The 24,561-nt window shown below is 38.0% G+C and overlaps 1 protein-coding gene across 14 annotated transcripts in view; it reads right to left on the bottom strand.

Annotated features, from left to right (window-relative positions):
• The window catches only part of kcnab2a (potassium voltage-gated channel subfamily A regulatory beta subunit 2a), a 126,098-nt gene that overhangs the window by 54,621 nt on the left and 46,916 nt on the right, over positions 1-24,561 (bottom strand). For 7 of the 14 annotated variants that reach the window (XM_055659314.1, XM_055659313.1, XM_055659320.1 and 4 more), the window contains 2 exons: positions 21,284-21,420; positions 16,719-16,760 (listed from right to left, as the gene is read on the bottom strand). In XM_055659314.1, the coding sequence (XP_055515289.1) occupies positions 16,719-16,760; positions 21,284-21,360 (119 nt within the window). In that variant the 5' untranslated portion in view covers positions 21,361-21,420. Of the gene's footprint in view, positions 1-4,976; positions 5,210-16,718; positions 16,761-21,217; positions 21,421-24,561 lie in introns of those variants that run through there. The other 7 variants (XM_055659319.1, XM_055659322.1, XM_055659323.1 and 4 more) reach the window with 4 other exon arrangements.

Raw genomic sequence — 24,561 nt, 5'->3', positions numbered from 1 at the left:
CATGAAATGCCCAATAATAATGGGGAATAAAGAAATTACAAGAACATTAAACAAATATTTCATCAGTCTTTATGTTAATATTGTTGCCCAAATAATTCAGATAATATTTTATTTAGGTGGAGGGTGAGAAACATTTTGAGCCCTTTGTGCAGCTGAGAAAAAACATGTTAAAAATGATACATTATTATCATCCACGAGATGCCGAGACAATGTTGCTGATAACAGTAGGAAACCCAACCTCTCACTGATCAGTACACAACAGTAATCTGCCTAACAACCTATGTTGTCGGAAGCATTGTGTAGGAAGGAACTGCAGATGCTGGTTTGAATCGAAGATAGACACAAAAAGCTGGAGTAACTGAACGGGACAGGCAGCATCTCTAGAGAGAAGAAACCTATGTGCATTATCTCAAATTAAATATTTCGCAAACAAGTCATTACATAATACCAAGATACGGTCCTAATGCCTAGAATCACATGTAGCACAGGAAATAGCATTAAAACCAATATTTAATGGGATGGATTTTTTTTAAATAACCTTTCAGAATTCTCTGTAGAGGTTTAAAAAAAAAAAAATCAGTTCTCTCTTATCAAATACAAAAAGTCAGCAATTTTGATAATCAAATAATAATTTGCTTGTCTACAATTACAAATGTACAAAGCTTGCCTGAAACAAAATCTGCAAAAGATCTCCCCAATGAGAAATAATCAAATAAATCAATTTCAGCAACTCAACCAAAGATCTCCGAGCCAGTCAGCAATAAACTAAAATGTTATTTACAAATACATTTGCTGCTATTAGTGCCACAAAGAATTTCTAGAAACATTGAAAATAGTGACAGGAGTCAGTCATTTGGGCCTGCTCCACCATTCAATAAGGGCAGGTTGATGATCCACTGCACTGCCATAATCCCTTGATTGCTTCACCAGTAACAAATATTTCCACCTCCTTTTTGAATATATTTAATGACAGAGTCTCCGCGTTCATCACTCTCAATGTGAAGACCGAAGGGTTTGTATTCAAAATCCCATTAATTACGACAGGAGACCACCCAGCCCAGGGGTGGGGAACCTGCGGCCTTAATGCCGCATGTGGCCTTCGAGGCCATTAAGTGCGGCCTTTTGAACCCAATGAACCCAAATTTTGTAATTGGCCAAATAAAAGATGTCACCAAATGGAGAATCTCTGCAATTGCAAAGCCTGCTTAGGCCTGCTTAGGCTCTTTCTGTGAAAGTTGCAAGCTGTGAGTCACAGCTCCAAGGAGTCTGGACCCAAGATGGAAGTTGAGGATAAAGTGAGGTCCAGATGTCCTTCCTTTTGTAATATGTATGAGTGTTTTGCAGAAGAGCTGAACAGATTTGCAAATGTATGATTAGGATTGGTCACAGGATGGGGTGTTGAGTATTGCTAATTATTGTTGCAGAGTGTTTGTGCTGTTATCTTGTGATTGGTTAGTGTGAAGCCTTGTTCAAATTGTTTATACTACCTGGGAAGATGTTTCTTTACTTTTGTTAGCTGGAAGTTGAGAATAAGGTGAGGTCCAGATGTCCTTCCTTTTGTTAATATGTATGAGGGTTTTGCAGAAGAGCTGAGCAGGTTTGCAAATGCATGATTAGAGTGAATTAACCCTCAACGAAACAGAACAACTGCACACTTACTCCAAAAGGAAAATATATATTATTCAATCGCTTTGGATGAATCAACTGCTACTACTGATTCTGAGCAGGTTTTATACTTAATTTGGGCTATAACAGAAGATTTTCTTTGCTACGAAGGGTTACTCGCTTTGGGCACTTTTACGGGAAGAACACAAGGAATAGATTTCTTCAACAACTTTCAAGACAAAGGTCTTGAAGTTGGACTAGATTTGGTTAATTTAGTGAGTGTATGTACAGACGGTGGACCTTCCATGACAGGAAAACGTGAAGGGTTTATTGCACAGATAAAAAAGGTATTATCAGATCGAGATGCTCTAATTTCTTTTCATTGTATCTTACATCAGCAAAATCTCTGTGCTAAATCTACTATTTTAAGTGACACTTTGCAACAAGTTATAAGCATTGTTGACTATATTCGTGCAAATGCAACACTGCACTGTCAGTTTAGTAATATGCTAAAGTTGGACGATGAGGCATTCAGTGTGGATTTGCCGTATCATTGGCTATTGCAGGGACAGGTGTTAGCAACATTTTTATCTTTGCGGGAACAGATAGTTAAATTTCATGAAGAACAGAATCAGCAATGTGAATTATTGAAAGAAGATTTCTATAGAAATACTGCATTTCTGTGTGATATCATGTCAAAGCAAAATTACTTGAATGTTTCTTTCCAAGGTAAAAAAAAACTAAGTCAAAAAATTCAAGCATTTAAAAAAAAAACTATCTTTTTTCAAAACTCTTCTTCAAAATGAAATTTCGGATGAACATTTTCCCCAGTTAACGAAGGTCATTGATGAGCAAGATACATGCGAATCATTTGAAGAATACGCAGCTGTTATAGACTTATTAATTAAAGAATACAATGAAAGGTTCACTGACTTTGAGAATCATGACATCACACTCAAATTAGCGTTTCAACCTCACCTAATTGATGTCTCCAAGGCTCCTAAAGAACTACAGATGGAATTGATTGAGCTCTCAGAAGATGACATTTTAAAGTCCTTATTTGACGCTAAGAAAGGTCCGATTGAAATATGGAAAAATGCAGTAGAATACCCACGTCTTTGGCAACATGCACAAAAAATGCTTTCTTGGGCTTTTCAACCACTTATTGCTGCGAATCTACGTTCTTCTACCTAACCCAAATCAAGACGCCCTTAAGGTCACAAATGACGGATACCCATCTAGAAGATTAGCTGAAACTGCGTACCTCCATGTTGCAACCAAATATTCAAATACACAACAAAATCATTAAAAGGTTAGTTAACTTTAGAATTAACAAAATGTTTTCATTTCCTTGAAGTTAGTATATAGTAGTTAGATTTTTACAAAATAATGTACATTTTGAAGAATATCCAATTGAAGTTTCTTGGATGCTGCCTTATTAGATTACAGCTAACTTAATGCGGCATTCCATCATGGAAAGGTTCCCCACTCCTGACCCAGTACATTGAGCCTATGTCAGTTCTTAGCAATCAATCTTATCAGGCCTCTTCTCCAACCTTCTGAGTCACTCTCCCTCAAATGCCTATATGTTTTTCTTTTGATTTTATTCCCATCACTCCAAAATGCAGATGAATTCCACCTCATCATCAAAATATTTTCCTCATATCCCCCATGAATCATTTAAATTTTAAATATTTTTCTCCTGAACCAAACCATCTGCTTATGGGAACAGTTTCCCTCTATCTATCTTAACTAAACAAATCTTGATCTCAAACACCTCTATTAAATTTCCCCTGAATCATTGTTGCTCCAGGAATAACAACCCCAGTATTACCATTATAACCTACAGCTGAAATCCCTCATCGATAGTGCCACTCTGATAAATCTGTTCTCTCATCTCTCCAGCACCAAAGAACAGTTTTGGAATAAAGTATTGTCCATTTAAGACAGAGGTAACATCTTCTGCGAGGAGGAAGAACTGGAAAGTTATGGCACATCCCTATTTTCCTCAGCAACACAGAATACAAGTATAGCATGTAACATGTTTACTTTGAACAAGGGAAGCACAAGAGATTTCAGATGTGGGAACCTTGAGGGGGGGGGGGGGGGGGGGGGGGGGGGAAGTAAACTGCTGCACAAACTCAGCATGTCATGCAAAATCTGTGGAGGCAGACCTTTTGTCCAACTTAGAGTTAAATTTCATTTGCCATTCCTTGGCCCATCTTTCCAACTTATCGAGATGCTGTTGTAAAATTAGGTATCCTTCCAGACTGTGCACTCCGTCACCAATTTTGGTGTTATCTGCAAATTTACAAACAATGTTAACTTCATTGATATACTATGTATCATAAACTACAAAAGTAGTTTATCCTAGCCCTGATCCCTGTGGAACACTATTGGGCACAGATCTCCAGCCAGAATGACAATCTTCCATCACTATCCTCTATTTTGTATGGGCAACCAGTTCTAAATTCAAACTCTCCTGTAGATTACAACACCAAATTTTTCATAGAACACTAACAAATAGCCTCCTTAGGGAAAAACAGTATTCATTCTCCAAAACATGCCATTCAATTAACTGTTCTCTTCCAGACATGCAGAAGGGGTGAACAGATCTTCTAGATCCAGAGATTCTCGAGATCTGTGCAAAACCATTTACAGTTTTTTCAACCAAATGTTATATTCTTTAAATGTAGATTAGATGTTCATCTAAATGGGTATATCAAAGCATTTGATGAATTGGGTAGAGAGAAACAAGTGCCATTATACAGTCACAAGGGACTGCTGATGTGGAATTTTCAGCAAAAAAGTAAAGTGTTGAAGGAACTCAACAGGTCAGGCAGCATCTGAGACAGCATTATTTTCCTTTTAGCACAAACGTTTCAGGAGAAGTGCCTAATGCATTTCTTCACGCAAAGGAAATGTGGAAGTCCAGAATTTCATCCCTGTTAAAACTAGGGTGCAGTTGAAAATTTATAAAGTGCAATTTTTCTTAGGCACGGCCACCAAGGATTACAATCCAAAGATAGTTAGTTGAAGCCAAGATATGTTTTAGCTATGGTTTGATTGAATAGTGGAGTTGGCTCCAGGAGTTGCAGGGCCAACTTTGGTCCCATATTTAGTAAAGAATATGTGCACTCTGGTTTTGCTAATGTTAGGTCTACGCAGTAAATTAGCAAAGGACATTAGAACTGTAGAGTAAATTAGGATTACTATATAAATTACAGTAAATGGTCATTTCCTTTGCATGTCCCATTAAACATTCTACAAGGATACTTTATGCATTTTTGTGGAGGATGTACACAGGAAATATTAGTCAGGTTTCAATTGTCAATAACAAATCACAATAAAAGGAGGAAAATTAATCTTACCTATACTTCATCCCTGTTTGATAGGCTGTGCAATTTTCCAGTGATAGACAGTGCATAATCAGAAATTCCTCCATCTTCTTTGTCCGGGCTAAGGCTCTGACTTTTCGAAGCTTCTGCATCTCAATTGTATCAGTTTGCCGTACCTGATTCAGACCCTGATCTGAATGGTATCGAGTTATTCGCTCCTTCAAGTTTTCGGTGTATGACATGGACAACATTTTGCCAACTATCTTGGGAACCTGCAGATTTTCAGGTTGTGAATTTTTTACATGCGAAGACCAGATTGACACTTGCTAGGGCCCTCTCTCACTAATGTTATATCTAGGAGTGGTGAACATGTTACGAGGTGGTAAAGGACATAAATTAACGAGACAAATACTTTAGGCTGAACTGTCTAAAAATAGTACCATCCGCATGTTCATGAGCTATGTTTTCCTGAATGCCAACTCGCAAGTAATCTCACATTGTTATCAAAGCTTCTCTCAAAGCAACAAAGGAAAGAAGAGATAATTCATGAAGCGAATATAATATAAGTTATCTGCATTTAAAATGCATGTTTACGTCTCTCTGAGTTTCCGGTTTAAAAATTAAATAAAAGCAGCCACTGGAAAAAGTATAATGCTTATTTTTTTCTGCAGAATCTAAAACAATAATCTACGTTTATTTGTAACTAAATCCTTGCACATGGCTACCAGAACATAAACCACGGCATAGTATAGAATTTGATCTTACCCAAGATGAAAGTTGGACTGCTAAGCAAGTTAATAGCAAAACTTGCAGCTCTTCATAGAAGGATTGCTTACCACGTTAATAGCAGAACTTGCAGCTCCTCAGAGAATTGGAGATGGACGAGACACTGAAGAAAAATAGCAGCTGAAGCCAAACGTACAATTACAAATCCTCTTGAAATTTTCCTATATTTTCACTCAACTCATGTGAATTTTCCCAGCTAGATTTGACATTTAGCCAGATCTATTACTGCAAGGAAATGGATAATAACAACATTGAGTAGTTTAGCTTTCAATTTTTATTCCATGGGAAAATATTCAGCCAGCTTCTACTCGAAAACCCAGTCTGTCGATGTGGCTAACTCTCGGGAGTGTAAATATCAAACTCATAACAACTCACTTCAGATAGCCCCGGCATTCCCTCCCTCTATCCCTCCCCACCCAAGTCGCATTAGCTTCTCGTTTTCACCCTACAAACAGCTAACAATGGCTTGTTTCCTTTATCATCATTACTTTTTTGCATAACTTTTATTAATTGTTCTTTATCTCTCCACATCACCGTCTATATCTCTCGTTTCCTTTATCCCTAACCAGTCTGAAGAAGGGTTTCAATCCGAAACGTCACCAATTCATTATCCCTAGAGATGCTGCCAGTCCCGTTGAGTTACTCCAGCTTTTTGTGCATATCTTTGGTTTAAACCAGTATCTGCAGTTCATTCCTACACAAAAAAAGTCAGTGTGGTGAATAACACATCTTTTAAGAATTTAGAAAAAAATTGGTGTCATCTCTGCCCGAGACTGTTAAGTTACAATACAAGACACAATGTGCTGGAGTAACTCAGCATTCCAGTACTTAGTTTCTTCATTGGTAAACCAGCATCTGCAGTTCCTCGTGTCTCTCCAATGTACAACATAGTGGATATGGTTAGAGTGAGGTAATTGTGAAAAATAAAACTCAGCTATTGCATGAATATACAATGCAGATTTGCTCCAGTTTACAAAAAAACAGAAATGCAAATCCATTTTAAAATGCAGTGCATTTCATAGTGAATCGCAGTTCAAATGAGCCATTGCACCATTGGAAGTACAGAGTTAGGTTATGTAAAGCAAAACATAGATTCAGATAACCAAAAATAATAAAAACAATTTGAAACAATCTGAAAAAAAGTGACTTCCTTAAAAAGGAAAAAAAGCAATTTAAAGCATGACTAATATAGAAAAACTATTTGTAAATCTAATTTATGGGCTTCTAATATTGACTGGCAGTGGTTCCATGGAAATTGAAGAAAGGCATTTCCTTCACAAAACAACCAGTGATGTCTCTTGGAATCATGTACAAATAGAACTGGCTAACCCAAACCCATACGAGTAAGAATGCCACCAAAAAAGGAAAAATACAGAAGTCTGCAAATTTGAAGACAGACAGTGAAAATAATACGTGGATGAAAACTAAAATCTAATGCAATAGCACTGAGCCCAAACTTTTCAGTCAGAAAAATCGAAGCGTTGAAGTGACCAAACTACTTTTTCAAGTATAAAAAAAATATTTAATATCATGATTTCATCCATCAAAAACTGGTGCAAATACAGTGCCCTCCATGTTTGGGACAAAGATCCATCATTTATTTATTTGCCTTTGTACTGCACAATTTGAGATTTGTAATAGAAAAAAGTCACATGTGGTTAAAGTGCACATTGTCAGATTTTATTAAAGGCCATTTTTATACATTTGGTTTCACGATGTAGAAATTACAGCTGTGTTTGTATATAGTCCCCACCCACCACCATTTCATGGCACCATAATGTTTGGGACGCATGGCTTCACAGGCGTTTCTAATTGCTCAGGTGTGTTTAATTGCCTCCTTAATGCAGGTATAAGAGAGCTCTCAGCATCAAGTTTTTCCTGCAGTCTTTCTATCACCTTTGAAAACCTTATTGCTGTTTATCAACATGAGGCCCAAAGTTGTGCCAATGAAAGTCAAAGAAGCCATCAAGAGACTGAAAAACAAGAACTGTTAGAGACATCAGCCAAACCTTAGGCTTACCCAAATCAACTATTTGGAACATCATTAAGAAGAAAGAGAGCACTGGTGAGCTTGCTAATCGCAAAGGGACTGGCAGACCAAGCAAGACCTTCACAGCTGATGACATAAGAATTCTCTCTATAATAAAAAAAACATCCTCAAACACCTGTCCGACGGAAGTCAGGTGTGGATTTGTCAATGACCACTGTCCGTAGAAGACTTCATGAACAGAAATACAGAGGCTACACTGCAAGATGCAAACCACTGGTTAGCCACAAAAATAGGATGGCCAGGTTACAGTTTGCCAAGAAGTAATTGAAAGAACAACCACAGTTCTGGAAAAAGGTCTTGTGGACAGATGAGACGAAGATTAACTTATATCAGAGTGATGGCAAAAGCAAAGTATGGAGGAGAGAAGGAACTGCCCAAGGTCCAAAGTATACCACCTCATCTATGAAACACAGTGGTGAGGGTGTTATGGCCTGGGCATGTCTGGCTGCTGAAGGTACTGGCTCACTTATCTTCATTGAAGATACAACTGCTGATGATAGTAGCATAATGAATTCTGAAGTGGAAAGACACATTCTATCTGCTCAAGTTCAAACAAATGCCTCAAAACCTATTGGCCGGTGGTTCATTCTAGAGCAAGACAATGATCCCAAACGTACTGCTAAAGCAACAAAGGAGTTTTTCAAAGCTACAAAAATGGTAAATTCTTGAGTGGCCAAGTCAATTACCCAATCTGAACCCAATTGAGCATGCCTTTTATATGCTGAAGAGAAAACTGAAGGGGACTAGCCCCCAAAACAGAGAAGACACCCAGCAACTGGTGATGTCCGTGAATCGCACACTTCAAGCAGTCATTGCATGCAAAGGATATGCACCAAAATACTAAACATGACTACTTTCATTTACATGATATTGCTGTGTCCTAAACATTATGATGCCCTGAAATGGGGGGGGGCTATGTATAAACACTGCTGTAATTTCTACATGGTCAAACCAAAATGTATAAAAATGGCTTTTATTAAAATCTGACAATGTGCACTTTAACCACATGTGATTTTTTTTCTATTACAAATCTCAAATTGTGGAGTACAAAGGCAAATAAATAAATGATGGGTCTTTGTCCCAAACATTATGGAGGGCACTGTAGGACTGCTATTGACTAGGTCTTTTGATTATTTTTTTGTATGTTCCTGCCTCATCTCTTGTATAACCTCTTCACCAGATCTATTTATAAGCTAATAATTATACATTCAAAACGATATTGGACAGATTTAAATGAAGCAAGCCTCGATCTCTTTCCAAACCAAAAACTAATTTGTGGTCGAATTCAAAGCTGCACTCAACCATCTTAAACAGACTGATCCCAAATAGTCAGACCAGATGCGCTAACATAAAAATAGCAGAGCTTCAAGATAACCACCAGTATCCCAGTCCCATAAAGAGATTTAATGTTGAATTCTGAAAAAGACCATCCACATTACAGATTTCAGGATACCTGAACAACAAGCAGTGTGAAATATCATGTTTATGTCAACTGGTACTGTGTTGAAAATAATTGGTCACCATTTATAGCCAAATGCATTGGGATTTGGGTCAAGCTTACACATAAATAAAAACAAATTAAAAAATCTGATCTTATTTGCTCATTATTGCCATCTAAATCTTGCTGTTGCAGGACAAAAGATAAGTAGCAAAGCGTGGCAAACTGTTCCGCAACATGAATACAAGCCTACTGAGAACCAGTCTTGTTCTAGTTATCTTAAACTACTTAATACTGTGGCTATCCTTAAAGAGATCCAACATCAATGGCCAGATCTAATCGTCAACATTGTGTTAAAAGGAGAGGAGCTTGAACGGAAGTATCTATCTAGCCATTTTATTACCACCACTAGATAGTATGTAAGGATATTAAAGTTAAGCAGTTAAAATAAAATGCATATAATTAACATATACAAATACACAAAATACATTTTCCAATAGCTGCTTTTATTTCTAACTATTCAAACATTTACAGAAAATTGGTGATACTAATTTCAAAATGTATACACTTCATAAATGCTTTATAACACCAGTTAAAGGTTCGTGGCATAAAAGTAAGTCAGTATCTATTCAAGAAGATACACTTACTGCATCATCCACTGTGTATATTAAATACACTATTTTACCAAAGAAAAGAAGAAAAACTCACCCAATATCTAGAGCAGCTGCTTGGTTTAAAAACTGGAAATGCACGTTTATTAACTCTGCAAGACGTTACTACAATACTTTAATATTTGGGGCGTGTTTTACATCAGTCAAAAGCAATTAGCAAGTACCAAACTCTTCTCCTCCCTCAGATTAAGTGGTTTCTTGATGCAGCCCATTTGCTCTTATCAGCATACTTGCATCTTGGCAAATAGTGGCTAAATTATTTACAGCATTCTCTTCCGCTAAAAGCTTACAGTAGCAGATGAAGTATTGCTTACTTCTTAAAGGGATGCTGCCTCTCTTATCTTTAATGAAGTGCTTACAACCCGGTGGGGTTTTTTCTGTTATTTCAGAGTTCATCCTGTATGTTTGTAACTGGGTGATGACGATAGGCTAAAAATTGTGTTAAACCCCAAGATAAATTGGTGCAATCTCCTAGAAATATGATTTCAGTGAAGGCTTTTTTTAGATTATCTGCGGAATTAGAAAAAAAAATTGTACCTTGCTGATGAGAGTGCTACAATTATTTTCTTTAATATAAATACCAGAGACAATGATTGCTGACTTGAGCTCACCATTTAAATCATTTTAAAACTTATCAATTCTGCAACTTTTTAAAATCAGCCCCAAACTAAGACACTGCTAAAACCTTTACTCCTGAGAATTGTCTACAAAATCATTTCTGAAATGCATTTTAAAAGTTATGCCTTCAAAATTAAAATACACAATAGAAAGTGAACTTTGAATTATAATAGATAAGAAATGAAATGGAAGAAAATAAGCTGTACCCACTCGGTTCAGCTTTAACCTGAGCCAGGACGAACCTTTCATTTGATTGCTTATTGCCTTCTAAAATGGCTGAGCAAGCCACTACATCACCGTCTATATCTCTCGTTTCCCTTATCCCCAACCAGTCTGAAGAAGGGTCTCGACCCACAACGTCACCCATTCCTTCTCTCCAGAGATAACTTACTCCAGTTTTTTGTGTCTAGCTTCAGTTCAGAGGCAAGTTGAATTAGGCAATAAATGCTGACTTTGCCAGCAATTTTCACATCCCATGAAAGAATAAAAGGTAGTAAAATGCGTAAGGAGATCACCTACTAGCATGATTTACACTGGTTAGTATCTTTAGCACCTTTGGCACGAGCAGCACCAAAACGTGGTAACGATGCTTTAGTTTAGTTTAGAGATACTGCGCTGAAACAGGCCCTTCGGTCCACCGAGTCCATGCCTACCAGCGATTCCCTCACACTAACACTATCTTACACACACACACACACTAGGGACAATATACAATTATACAATATTTACAAAGTCAATTAGCCGACAAGCCTGTATGTCTTTGGAGTTTGGGAGAAATCAGGAGGAAACCCACACGGGTCACGGGTAGAACGCACAATTTCCATACAGACAAGCACACATAATTGGGATCAAACCCAGATCTCTGGCGCTGTAAGGCAGCAACGTTACTGCTGTGCTACTGTGCCTCCAATGCTGTCGGCAAACATACAGGTATAAGTACAATAGAAACACAAACCCTTCACGCCTATTTCTGTGCCCAACAATCAGGTTACAATGTTTCTGGGAGTTCAAAGAGAATGCAAAAGCTGAAATCTGAAGAAAACAAACTGCAGGAGAAACTCACCTGTAGAGACAAAATAATGGTGGTTGTCTCTGGTCAAAGTCCTGCATTGGTCACCCAGCAGTTTGTTTTTAGTAATATTCTTGCTGGCTCCATCCCTTTTGCAAGGTGTATACCTTGCTGCGGTTGGTTGGTTGGTAAAACGTGACAGTGGAGCAGACATCTCAAGCAGGTGAAAACTTAATTTCTGGCACATGGACACCCTGCATGTCCTTCGCTGACATTCTAATGAACAGGATTTTTGTTTTAAATGATAGCTATCATATATTGCGAAGATAAACAGCTGTGCAATTTAAAGTAACAAGACAAAATTGTTTGAGTATCTTGACCACTTAGCTTATTTTTTTTCCAGCTTGCACTAGAAAGCTTTGGCTATTGATGTTCTATTTATTTGTGTTCTTGCCCTATTGGTACCACTAATGTCCAAAACCGTAATCCCTTAGGTGGCATTTGGAAGTGGAATAGCAATATTAGGCAGGCCAGTTTGGCCAAATAGTGTCTTTACCATGACATGCAGAAATAAGCCTATCATATCTTGATAGAGAAGAGCAGCAGACAATTTATGATCATGTTGGATGATTTGCTATTATCACCCATCACCAGGTGTCTTGCTTTCAACAATACTGCAGGAAAAGATATGGCATGATCACATTTATTATGCCCAAGAATTCCTACCCAGCAATGATCTCATAGAATTGCCTTCAATTTCCAAGTTACCAGAAACAAAATATGAGTAATGCTTTTGATTTTAAGATCAATCACTCCGCATTGTTTAATTTCCCTCGATAACATGTATAACTTATTTCCACTCTTGTTTTTTAGGTTCTATGGTGGGTAATGAGCCCAATGTGGGAACTGAAGATTCTTCCACATGATGATGGTTGCAAGGGAATGGACAGTCTGAGTGGTGGTCTGTTCCCACTGCCATGTACACAGGACATCCATCTGCTCCCAATCCATAGGCTTAAGATGCTCAACATCATCCAAAATGTTTCTTCTTCACCCCATGCAATCATAGGCCAGATTCCCTAATAGATCAAGTAATAGTGAACCACTTCCTTGAACTATTGCAGACTTTGGATTGAATGTACTTTATCAGTACTTAAGCTACTCCACTCCAGGGAGAGCAGATCCAGCTCTCTTCAAAACAGAACTGCTCCATTCCATGCAACATTCCAGTAAATCTCCTGTGCAATCTCTCCAGCATTATCGCATCTTGCATGATGACTAGAATTGCACACAGCACTGCACATAAGATCTGACCAAGGGTTTTATAAAGTTGGAGCATAAGCTCCTTACTTCAGTATGCTGTGCTCTGACTAAATGAAGGCCAGTATCTCATATGACTTCCTCACTACACTATCTACCAATGTTGTCATATTCTGGAGAATATAAAGTTTCTTTAAAGTTGCTGAATCTATACTCATCCAGAGTGTAACTCATCATGGCACATGTATTCTATACATGTGCCATGATGAGGGATGAGGGAGGGAGACGGGAGAGAGGAATGAGGGAGGGAGGGGGGTGAAAGACATGAGAGGGGAGAGAGATGAGGAAGGGGGAGAGGGGGATGAAGGTGGAGAGGGAGGGAGGAAAGAGAGGGAGTGGGGTAGAGGGGTGGTGGAGTGCAGGGAGGTAGGGACGGGGGAAGGTGTATGTGGTGGATAAGGTGGGATAGAGGGGGGGAGCAGAGGGAGAGGGGGACAGGGACGGGTGGATTTGATGGGAGGGGAATAGATGTGAGTGGTGGAATATTGCGTTGGGGGACCAGGCCTCCCATGTGGCAGGGACCGAACGGGTCCCACTTAGTCTAGTTTAGAATAAAAGTTGAATTAATTGAGACAGACAAGATTCTGAAGGGGACTGATAGGGTAGATGCTGAAAGGCAGTTCTCTCAGGCCAGAGAATTTCAAGTCAAGTTTATTGTCATATACACAAGTATGGTAAGGTACCAGTAAGGTACTTGCAGCAGCATCACAGGTATATAGACGCAAACACACAAAAACAAATTGTGCGTAAATGATATACCTATAACAATGTTTAAAGAAAGAAGACTGTGCAAGAAAAAAAACAAGACATTAGTGCAAAACAATTAGATAAAAAAACAAATCCTAGGTAGTGCAAGAGGTGGACCGTAGTGTTCTGTTTAGACCCAAGAAAAGCAAGTAATTTAAGAATGAAAAGAACTAATACTTTAGCTCAAATTCGTCTAGTGTTTTGAGAATTTTCTAACCAATCTGTCAAGGTGTTACAATTCAAACCCACACACCCTAATATTTTTACCCACAATTATGAAGTGGAATTGCCCTCCAATTTCCAGATCATCAGAATTGAAATGAAAATCAATGGTGTGGTATCCACAAGACCGGTTTCAATAACATTTGGGGAACTAAAGGAAATTAAGTTCAGATGGAAAAGTTGGAGGAAAATATCGTAAATGGCTGATCAGGTTGAGGGGCTGCATGATCAATGTCTCCTTCTTTTGCTCATGTTCTTCTAGCCTTAAAGATTTTTTGCCACCTGTACAATGATTGCCATTTCCCTTCATCATTACAACATTGTAAATATTCAGTTATAACAACATTCATATTTCTAGCACTTATTATGACTTCAATACATTCCACAACCTTTGCAACCTCAGTGGTAATTTTTTATGTCTAAGCACTGTTGCAATATATAATATGCAGTGTACATTTGCACACATGAAGCTCCCACAAGTAGCAATGATCAGATTTTTTGTGACATAGTGTATTTTTCATCAAGTGAAAATGATTTAGTTTATTAACAGGTGCAAAACAAAACCTCTCAGTAGAACACTTATTGAAGAGTCTTGGGATTCAATGATCCAATAACAGAAACATGCATATTTGCATATTTTTGTATATTTCTTAATATATTTTTTTCATTTTTATTTTATTTTATTTTATATTTTTTGTGCACTCTCTTTTAAATTTAAAGACTGTTGTTTACAATTGATAAGATCTGAAGAGAATACCAATACCATACTATTCTTGTTAAGTCCTAGAGTATACAGTCATACAGGGCAGAACGAGGCCCTTCGCCCTTCCCACATGTCCATGCTAACAAGTAACTATCCATATTAATCCCATTGATCAGCTAACTTCCAAAAGTCAACCAGGTAATTAAACAATATTCCAGCAATCGTGACATTTTCATATATTTGGAAAAATCTTGCATTTCCAATGAACATAGCAGTTATCTAAAACTCATGAAATAATTGGATATTGATTCTGCCATAATCGAACTGAAGTGAAATTTCCGATCAAATCTAAGAGGTTTCTGAGAAATACTATTTCTATGATTTCACAAATCATTAATAGCGTTCAGCAACTTCTCGTAAATCAGAAAAGACAAGATGGATCTACTTCTCACAGAAAATATTACTGACAACTCCATGAGAGCAATGTTCAACCAGTTATACATACATAGAAATTAGGTGCAGGAGTAGGCCATTCGGCCCTTCGAGCCTGCACCGCCATTCAATATGATCATGGCTGATCATCCAACTCAGTATCCCGTACGTGCCTTCTCTCCATACCCCCTGATCCCCTTAGCCACAAGGGCCACATCTAACTCCCTCTTAAATATAGCCAATGAACTGGCCTCAACTACCTTCTACGGCAGAGAGTTCCAGAGATTCACCACTCTCTGTGTGAAAAAAGCTCTGTGTGAAAAATACGAGTTAATGCTATCTCACGCAAAATATAAAAACAAGTCTTTCAAGATTAAATAAAATATCACTCAAGTTAAAGCAATGCTAATCAAAATAAACCATAACACATCTATAAAAATCATGCAACAGGCATGTACCAGGTATAGTTGGGTAAAGGATTTTCCAATTCTTTGAGTATAGGAGCAGTGAGGTTCTACTGCAGTTGTACAGAGTCTTGGTGAGACCACACCTGGAGTATTGCGTACAGTTTTGGTCTCCTAATCTGAGGAAAGACATTCTTGCCATAGAGGGAGTACAGAGAAGGTTCACCAGACTGATTCCTGGGATGTCAGGACTTTCATATGAAGAAAGACTGGATAGACTCGGTTTGTACTCGCTAGAATTTAGAAGATTGAGGGGGGATCTTATAGAAACGTACAAAATTCTTAAGGGGTTGGACAGGCTAGATGCAGGAAGATTGTTCCCGATGTTGGGGAAGTCCAGAACAAGGGGTCACAGTTTAAGGATAAAGGGGAAAATCTTTTAGGACCGAGATGAGGAAAACTTTTTTCACACAGAGAGTGATGAATCTCTGGAATTCTTTCCCGCAGAAGATAGTTGAGGCCAGTTCATTGGCTATATTTAAGCGGGAGTTAGATGTGGCCCTTGTGGCTAAAGGGATCAGGGGGTATGGAGAGAAGGCAGGTACAGAATACTGAGTTGGATGATCAGCCATGATCATATTGAATGGCGGTGCAGGCTCGAAGGGCCGAATGGCCTACTCCTGCACCGATTTTCTATGTTTCTATGTTTCTCAATTTGTTGAAAATCCCCTTGCAACTCCTAACTCTTTTTCTTACATTTTCTTGCCATTGACTGAAAAAATACTTGTGCAGCAGTTTACTGTCATTTCAGTCTTATCGATATATAGAGGATATTGCCAATGTTGCCCGAGATTGTCACAACCGAGTGACAACAAGTTAAGAACTAAGAATACAACACTTGCACATGCACTTGCAGCAAGATTACTGAACAACAACTGGAAGTGGGAATTGTGCTCGATTTCTTCCTTCCTCAATAAGGAGTGTACTGCAAATGCTGCCTCGGCTGACATCACTGTGCAACACAGGAACCAAATGTCTGTCCCATGGGGAACAGAACTCCTCATTTTCACGTTTTTACGAGCCATAAAGCACATTTCTTAACACTTGGGGATGCGAGGATTTATATGTGAGACTTAAAACCAAATTAGTTAGAAATATGATAGATTGTTCATGTTTAGCATAACATTATGTGGTGGTTGCACAACATGATGGGAGATAAATACTAACGGGTACAAAAATTATATGTCACAATGGCAAAAGCGCACATTAATCAGACTACAGAGAACCAGCACAGCAATATGGCACATGCAAGCTACCACTAGGTACAAATGAAACAAGCTGTTTGATTGAATAGCATGCTGTCTGTCGGAGGTACCTGTAAAACTGCAACTGCCGTTTTGGACTCCCATATCGGGCACTTCAGGCAGCATGACAAGAGAAAAGTGCATATCATAAGTCAATGAACAGAGATATTCACAAGCATCAACTAAGTCTTATTGTACCTAAACCCACAAAAATAAAGTTAATTTTACTACATTAATAGAGAACACATTATTGGCAGTATTTCATGAGGGAATTTTTTTTTAGATTAGCTAGAGTATTTTATTCCTTATACAACACAGGTTTGTATTTACTCAGAGGAGACAGTTTCCCTCAGCACGAATAAAGCCACATTGAAGCATTCTGACTCCAATAAGAAAGAAATCAGTTTCTTAATAATTTGACTATTTGGTCTTTAGCATTTAAGTTTCAATATAAAACATATCTTTATCATCCACACATACCCTGTACTATAATTCAGTAGGGTGAGATGGGTGAGAAAAGTCCTGCTCATTTTATCTGTTGACTCTCCATTAAATTCTCATATCAAGTCAATTACAACACAAGTAATTTTTTACTCTCGGCACATATTTTACAGAAGGATCAAAGAAATGGTTACTTGGTACCAGGAGATGGGTAATGAGCATTAACATAACACTGATCCCATAACTGAAGATGGTCAAGTTATATTAACCTCAAATAAAATATAGAGAATTACATGAAGCAATGGTATGAAATTTTATTGTGTATCCCACTGCTACAAAATAAACACTATGAAGAATAAATCATTGACTTTGACTCAAAAAACTGACTAACTAATTATTTTGTTTTAAACCACTGTGGTGGTTTTCATATATAAATAATGCTAATCCATAACAATCCCTGAGAGAAACAAACCCCAATTCACATGCTATCAATTCACCTTAATATCAAAGAATTAAAAAAAGTTTAGTTAACCTACTTCTTAATTCATTTTGTAATAAACAACATCAGAAATAAAGGGAAAATAAAATGTATTCTCTAGGCAAGCACAAAAGGCACTTTAACAAACAAAATCACAGGCAAGGCCACTTTTTATTCCCTAACACTTAATGACAGCAGCCGACTTTTGGGACCACTGCCAGAGCTCCAGGATTTTGATCCGACAAAGATGAAATGGAGTAAATATTCAGGTTTGGATGGGATGTGACTGGAGGAGAATAAGGAAGTACTGGTATTCTCAGACCCAATTCTGTTTTCTTGATGGTAACGGTAGTGGATTTGGTGAGTTGCTGTAGTGCACAATGGAGTCACAATGCTTCTCTTTTGCAGGGTGCAAATTGTTTAAGATGGTCAGTGGGCTCAAAATCAAAAAGATGCCTTGTCCTGGTGTGTTGAGTTTCTTGAGTATTGTTTTTTTTAATTTAAATTTTAAATTTTTATTTATTAGACGCAGTGTACAAAAGTATAAACTGCGGCATATAACATAGTGCAGTTATTGTATAGCTTCAATTTTAATTTTTAGCTAAAGATGAGAAGAATATCTTGAGTATTGTTGAGCAGCAATCATCCAGTAATCTATTACGTTCCAGATAGTTGGAAAAACTCTGGCAAGTCACGAGGTAAGTCATTTACCCCATCTGCCCTTACAGCCATAGTATTTGCATTGTTATTTTAGTTATGTTTCCAAATAATGTGACTATGTTCAATGACTACCCAGTACTATCACCACCACTACCAATCCCCTCCCCTCCCCCTGGGACTGGTGGTAGTGGTTTACACAATAGTATGGCAAGGATGAATGACAGGGATTAAACCTTCTGAGTTTGGGCACTATCTAGGAATTGTGTGGATTACCGTTTATCAACTCTAGCTTGGACATTGTCCAGATTCTTTTGCACGTCCTCGTCAGGCCTGTCCTCATTTAAGGGTGGCAACTCTCTGCATTTAACCTTCTGACTGAGGTTAGGTGACTGAAAAAGCAACTGATGATGTTGGGTATGGGACTCTGCCCCGAGGAAATGCAGCAAAAATGCCAATGACCTGACATGATTAAGTATAACCATCTGCCTTGTTGCTGTGTATGCTTGTTGTTTGTAATGAATAAAATGAGTTGAAACAAAAAGAAAACAAATATCCCTACGTTCTATTGGAAAAGATTTCAGAATGTTCCACTTATTTTTTAACAATTGCTACATCTAGTTTTGCAATGTCACAAATAATTAATACTTTAATCTCCAAGCAACAAAAAAAAGACATAAAGCAGGAGTCGGCAACCTTTTTCTGCATAGGGGCCAGGACCCATGTCTGTGAGCGGATGGCGGGCCACATCTATCGCCATAGTGTGACACTTGGTGTTGTTTTTCACATTAGTTTTCACGTGTTTATCAATTCGTTTTCTGCAGTTCCCAGGTCCCCTCACATGTTCCGGGACTGGCTGTAGCGCCCAGGTCGCCTGCGTGCCCCGGTACTAGCTGCAGTTCCCAGATCAGCTCGCGTCCCCAGGATTGGTTATAGTTCCCAGGTCGCGAAAACGAATTGAAAAAAAATAAGCCTGCGGGCCAGATGATTTCGGGTTATGGGCCGGATCCGGTCCATGGGCCGTAGGTTGCCGACTCCCGACATAAAGGAAACATTCAACTTTGTTAACACTTGCCCGCCATCAGGACAATTTGATTTACTGTCATAGTGGAAAATTGTATTGGTCAGCAATCTTAAAATGGAAACTGGTCATAAAATTATGCTGCAGTTGTACTTGGCCAGAATTCCAGTTAGATCCACCACACCTCAAAGCTTTTGGTGGATATAACTGTGACCGTGATGCAATCCTTGGGCACTAGATGAGAGTAGCTATGAATTAAGGCTAGCTCTTCTGGCAATAAACATGGGATGGGAAACAAATTAAAGATGTTTTTCAACATCAAAGTTATTTTTCTGTGCAGCATGTTGGCAAGGTGCAAGGGTATAAATGCAAATTTGCAAAGCAGGATTTAAAAAAAAGGCCGAGCACCAGGGAGTGTATATTGTGCAACCATTTGTTAAAGTAGTACACTCCTTTGGGAAGATAGATAGAATAAATGGCTAGATTTAAATTTCTATTCATGACATACAAAGCATCAAAGCACAATTCATTTTTCATGTTAGCAACAATTATTATTTATTTCTTACATTAAATATATTATTTTCAACATTACTCTTTGTATGTGCATTATTTTCCAAGTGGGCATAATTATTTTCCTATAAAACAGTAAGTGTTGGAGCAAAAATCGAAACACAATAAATGCTTTGAATTTTAATTAAATTTAAAATCAAGAGGCACTGGAACACCGCCATCCTGTCAACACTTCCTATCCATACATCTTTCCAAATGCCTTTTGAAAGTCATAAACTTCTATAGCTTCCTCTGATGGCTTCTTCCTGACTACCCACTGGGTGAAAAAGGTGCCCACAAGGCCCCTCTTAAATCCCTCCCCTCTATTCATAAACATATGCCCTTTAGTTTTAGAATCCTTTATCCTGGAAAAAAGAATGTGAATATTCACTTTATCCATGCCCTGATGAATTTTTATAAATTTCAATAGTGACCCTTCAGCCTTCTATGCTCAAAGAAACAAGTCCCAGCATACTAAATGCTAATAAACAAGGCAGATAATCAACCACTGCACCATATATACCTACAGAGCCACACAGAGAATGAGCAAACTCCATTAAAACAACACTGGAGATTTGGATTTGACCCAGATTGCTAGCGCTGTGACGTAGCAGCTCTTCCTGCTGCACCACTATGCCCACATTAAAAATTAAGGACTCATTTAAAACACTTTCAATAATATTTGACAAATTCTTCTCTCTGACAAAAAAGATGCAGAGGCAGAGAATACACTTGCATTACACAAGGCCTCCTGTGGGCTGCAAATCAGAAAAAGATCACAACTGCATCAAGTGCACCATCTACTGGTCCAATAATTACTAACATTTTTAGACAATTATTAGGTTAAGCTAAATCTACAAAATTCAATCTCAAGATAACTTGAGGAATTACTTGAAAGAAATGCTAAGAATTCTAGTCTAGTTCAGATTTTCATTACTGCTAATTAAACTGTTCTAATCCCTGCATTGTGCATGGAAAGCCAGCTAAATACCTACTTTAATTCTCTTTCCCAAGATCAAAAAATATATCTTTAAAAAAAAATCATGGCCTCAATTTAAATAGCTTTGCTTGGGTTATTCAGCTTTATCAGCATCTTTTGTTTTGAGTCTACACTCTGTGACATCCAGGATTCAATTTAAAATAACATCCAGATTCACATCAGCAAAATAATTTCATGAAGCCAGCTAAATCATTTGGTCTGATCTCGCACATTTAGAAATAAAGAACTTCAGAAAAACCATTGCATTGTATGTGTGTGTGGAATTACATCCAGTAATCTGGATAATGTGCTAATGTGGCATCAGCAAAGTCCTGAGTGAACCTGATTATCGGAGTTTCATTCTATAAGGCCGAATGTTCCTGCACCTGTAGACAGAAAGTCAGTGCTTGACCTGTAAATCACATCTGGAGATCCTGTGTCTCACCTGGAAATATGCCTGAACAATTTATGCATCATATGCAAATCATTGCACTCTGTTTCAGTGCTTCACCTGTAAATCATGCCCGGAGAACCTGTGTGCCTTAGGGAAAGTCGAGCTGGTGAGTCTGTAGTGGATTCCGGATACATCAGGTCAGCTGCTTCAGCCACAAGAATGAATGGTTATCCGCACACTGTCACTTGCAAAACCTGCAGCAATACAAAACCAGAGACAGACGCATTAGAAGCCACTCTGAAAAACTGTATTAAGACTTTCAACCTTAATATTGGAACTTTAACAAATGAAAAACTGTGATACGTGACAGATTCTGCATAACCATTTAGTTTGGTAAAACATTATTTTATTGTCCATAAACACAATGTATATACTTATGTGTCAAAGTGGTCCAATTTACAGTATCATTGCAGGGATATCATTGGACAAAGTGCTGCTAAAATCATATTTTCACAGAGTCTTCCATATCATTTAAAGTGTCCAGGGATAAAAGTTTTTTTTTAATGATCATCAGTGAACCAAAATGAGTTACTATCTATCATCAGAAAATAACTCCAGATATCTTTAAGAAGATAATGTGTCATTAGCAGCAGGAGCGTGGACATCCCAATGAGTACCAATAAAAAAAAGAACCAAACTCAGGAAGAGCACCTGACTCTCAACGACATTCACTGAAGAGCAAATATGCAATCTCCTTTCTATTAACCCTCCAAAGGTATAATCAGTAAAACAAGTATTGTGGTGAATAATTTCAATTCTATAATCTCAGCTGCATAAATGCAGACATTTTAGCAAGAGATTAATACAACGCAAATTATTTCATTCAAAGCAGCAACTCTACCTGGATAATCATCCATTTGTTAATTAGCTGGATAGCTGAGAGCATGTCAAGCAATTTCCTTTGGCCAACTTCTCAAAGAATGGAAGCAAGGGCGAGTTTAAGCAAAATTGAGCTCAATCTGCATAATCTAAGTTTTAAGTTTTACTGGGTTCCCAGTGAAGAATTTTTCACAAATCCAACAATGACTGTCAAAAATAATGGGCTGTAAAAATAACAATCAAAAGGATAATGACAGCTACAATAACTGCATAAGCTGGGAATTTGAAACAAAACGTAAATTATAGCAGCTCGGTGCAAAGATACACAGGGTTAATATTTCAGGTCAAAGCCAATTTATCGGAACTGGAAAGGAGAGAAAAAAAAAGAGTTAACAGCAAGCTACACAGCAGTTGGGGGAGGGATAGATAGGACAAATGGAACAGCTATGTAAGTTGAAGCCAGGTCAATCCTGACGTGATGTGCAATCACTATACAGTATGTTTCATACAGGTTTCCTATTGACAATGGATAAGGTTGTTTTAAATTGATCGAAGAACCATCACAGCAAGAGTTTTTAAAGGTTAAATTGATCTTGATCCCATCATTCTACTAATTTACCACAATGAGGCATCAGAGATATGTCTGGTCCTAACACAGGCATCATATTCACATGCTGGACGGCTAAAACACTAAAACCATTTCCCTTGGTAACATACAGTTGATCTAGTTAGACCTATGATTTGGGTAAATCAATTTGTCATTTTCCCAATCTAGATTCCTCTATTTTTCACTAAAAATGTTGATGTTACAGAAGAAATTGTTATGAAGCACTGCATATATGCATTTTCATTATCTCATAGTAACTTGAAGGACCAAGATACTGCAGTTCATTCTCATTGAGAAGACCATTAATTAAAGTATTCATGTTAAATTTTCAATGGATTCATTTTAATACAACACTTTGAAGTTTCAAATCAACTGCAACATTCCCAATGCAATTCAAAGCAATTAATTACAAAGTAAATTTCAATAAACTATTCCTGTGTTGAACAAAATGATGGCATCAATCCAATTTGGTAAATTTGCAGCGATTAGGCAGAACTTCAATGTCTGCCCAACCATAGACACAGTGTCATTTCATTGTACAAACTAATCTGATATACAATATCAATTATTTTTCTCCTCCAAGGAATCCAAACACAAATGTTTCAAGAATTAGTGTTAATGTTAATATTAGGAACCTTTAATGAAAAACAAGCACCATAAAAAAAATTAATTAGCATGATTGGCAGATGAGTGACTAATGAACCAAGCCCTTCAGCTGCTTCATCATTGACCTTCCTTCTATCGTAAGGTCACAAGTAGGGAAGTTTGCTGATGATTGTATTGTTCAGCACCATTCACGACTTCAGATAACGAAGCAGCCTACGACTAAATACAGCAAGATCTGACAATATTCAAACACACGGAATTGCAAATGCTGGAATCTTGAGCATAACAAAGTGCTGGAGGAACTCAGCGGGTCATGCAATATCTGTGGAAGGAATGAACCAACAATGTTTAGGGTTGGGGACCCCTCATCAGACTTCAGTCTACAGAAGAATCCCAACCCAAAACATCATCTATTCGATCCCTCCACTGATGTGCTACCTGATTCACTGAGTTGCTCCAGCACTTTATGTTTTGTTGGACAATATCCAGGCCTGGGCTGAATATCCAACAAGAGAAGGTCCCACTCATCACTGAATCCCCCACTATCAATATCCTGGGGGTTGCCAATGACCAGAAATTGAATTGCAGCTGTGTACACAATGTGGTTATAAGAGCAACTCTGAGGTCCTGTGGGACCTAATTCACCTCCTAAGTCCCCAAAGTCCATCCAATATCTACAAAGCTCAGGATGGAAGTACAATGCATTACACTCCACTTGCCTGGATAGGTGCAGCTTCAGAAACATTCAAGAAGCTTAACACCACTCAGGACACAGTAGCCTGCTGGAGGGACACCTTACCCATTCACTTCAGAACTGACACACAGAAATTCTACCTCTCAATTGAGATGTTTTCATTTCACTCTTGCTTTCTATTTCCTATTCTTTGGCAACATCTTGGTCTTATGATGAATTCTGAAACTCTCTCAATCCTCAGGCTCTAAATTAGAACCAAGAATTTGATGTGTCTAAGCAACTTCTATCAATATTTTTTGCCCCCTGCAGTTCCTTGGCTTTCATGCTTCTTGTCATTGAATCAAATTCTAATTCCATACAATGATCTGCTGAGCCAAGTCCATTTTTATCTATGTATGATATCACCTCTTTTCCCACAATGCTAACCCATCTAATTTTCCTTTATAACTGTCATTCGTAAACGTTGAATACCCCAAAATATTTTGCTTTCTGTTTCATTTATTCTGCAGCCGTATTCCTGTAATGGTAATTAGATCTTACAGACTTCGAGTCACACGGCACAAAAACATGCCTTTCAGCTCACCCTACCCATGCTGACAATTAAGCACC

The sequence above is a fragment of the Leucoraja erinacea genome, chromosome 30 (genome assembly GCF_028641065.1).
Source record: "Leucoraja erinacea ecotype New England chromosome 30, Leri_hhj_1, whole genome shotgun sequence".
Lineage (NCBI taxonomy): Eukaryota > Metazoa > Chordata > Chondrichthyes > Rajiformes > Rajidae > Leucoraja > Leucoraja erinaceus.
This window is presented reverse-complemented; position numbering and strand designations above follow the sequence as displayed.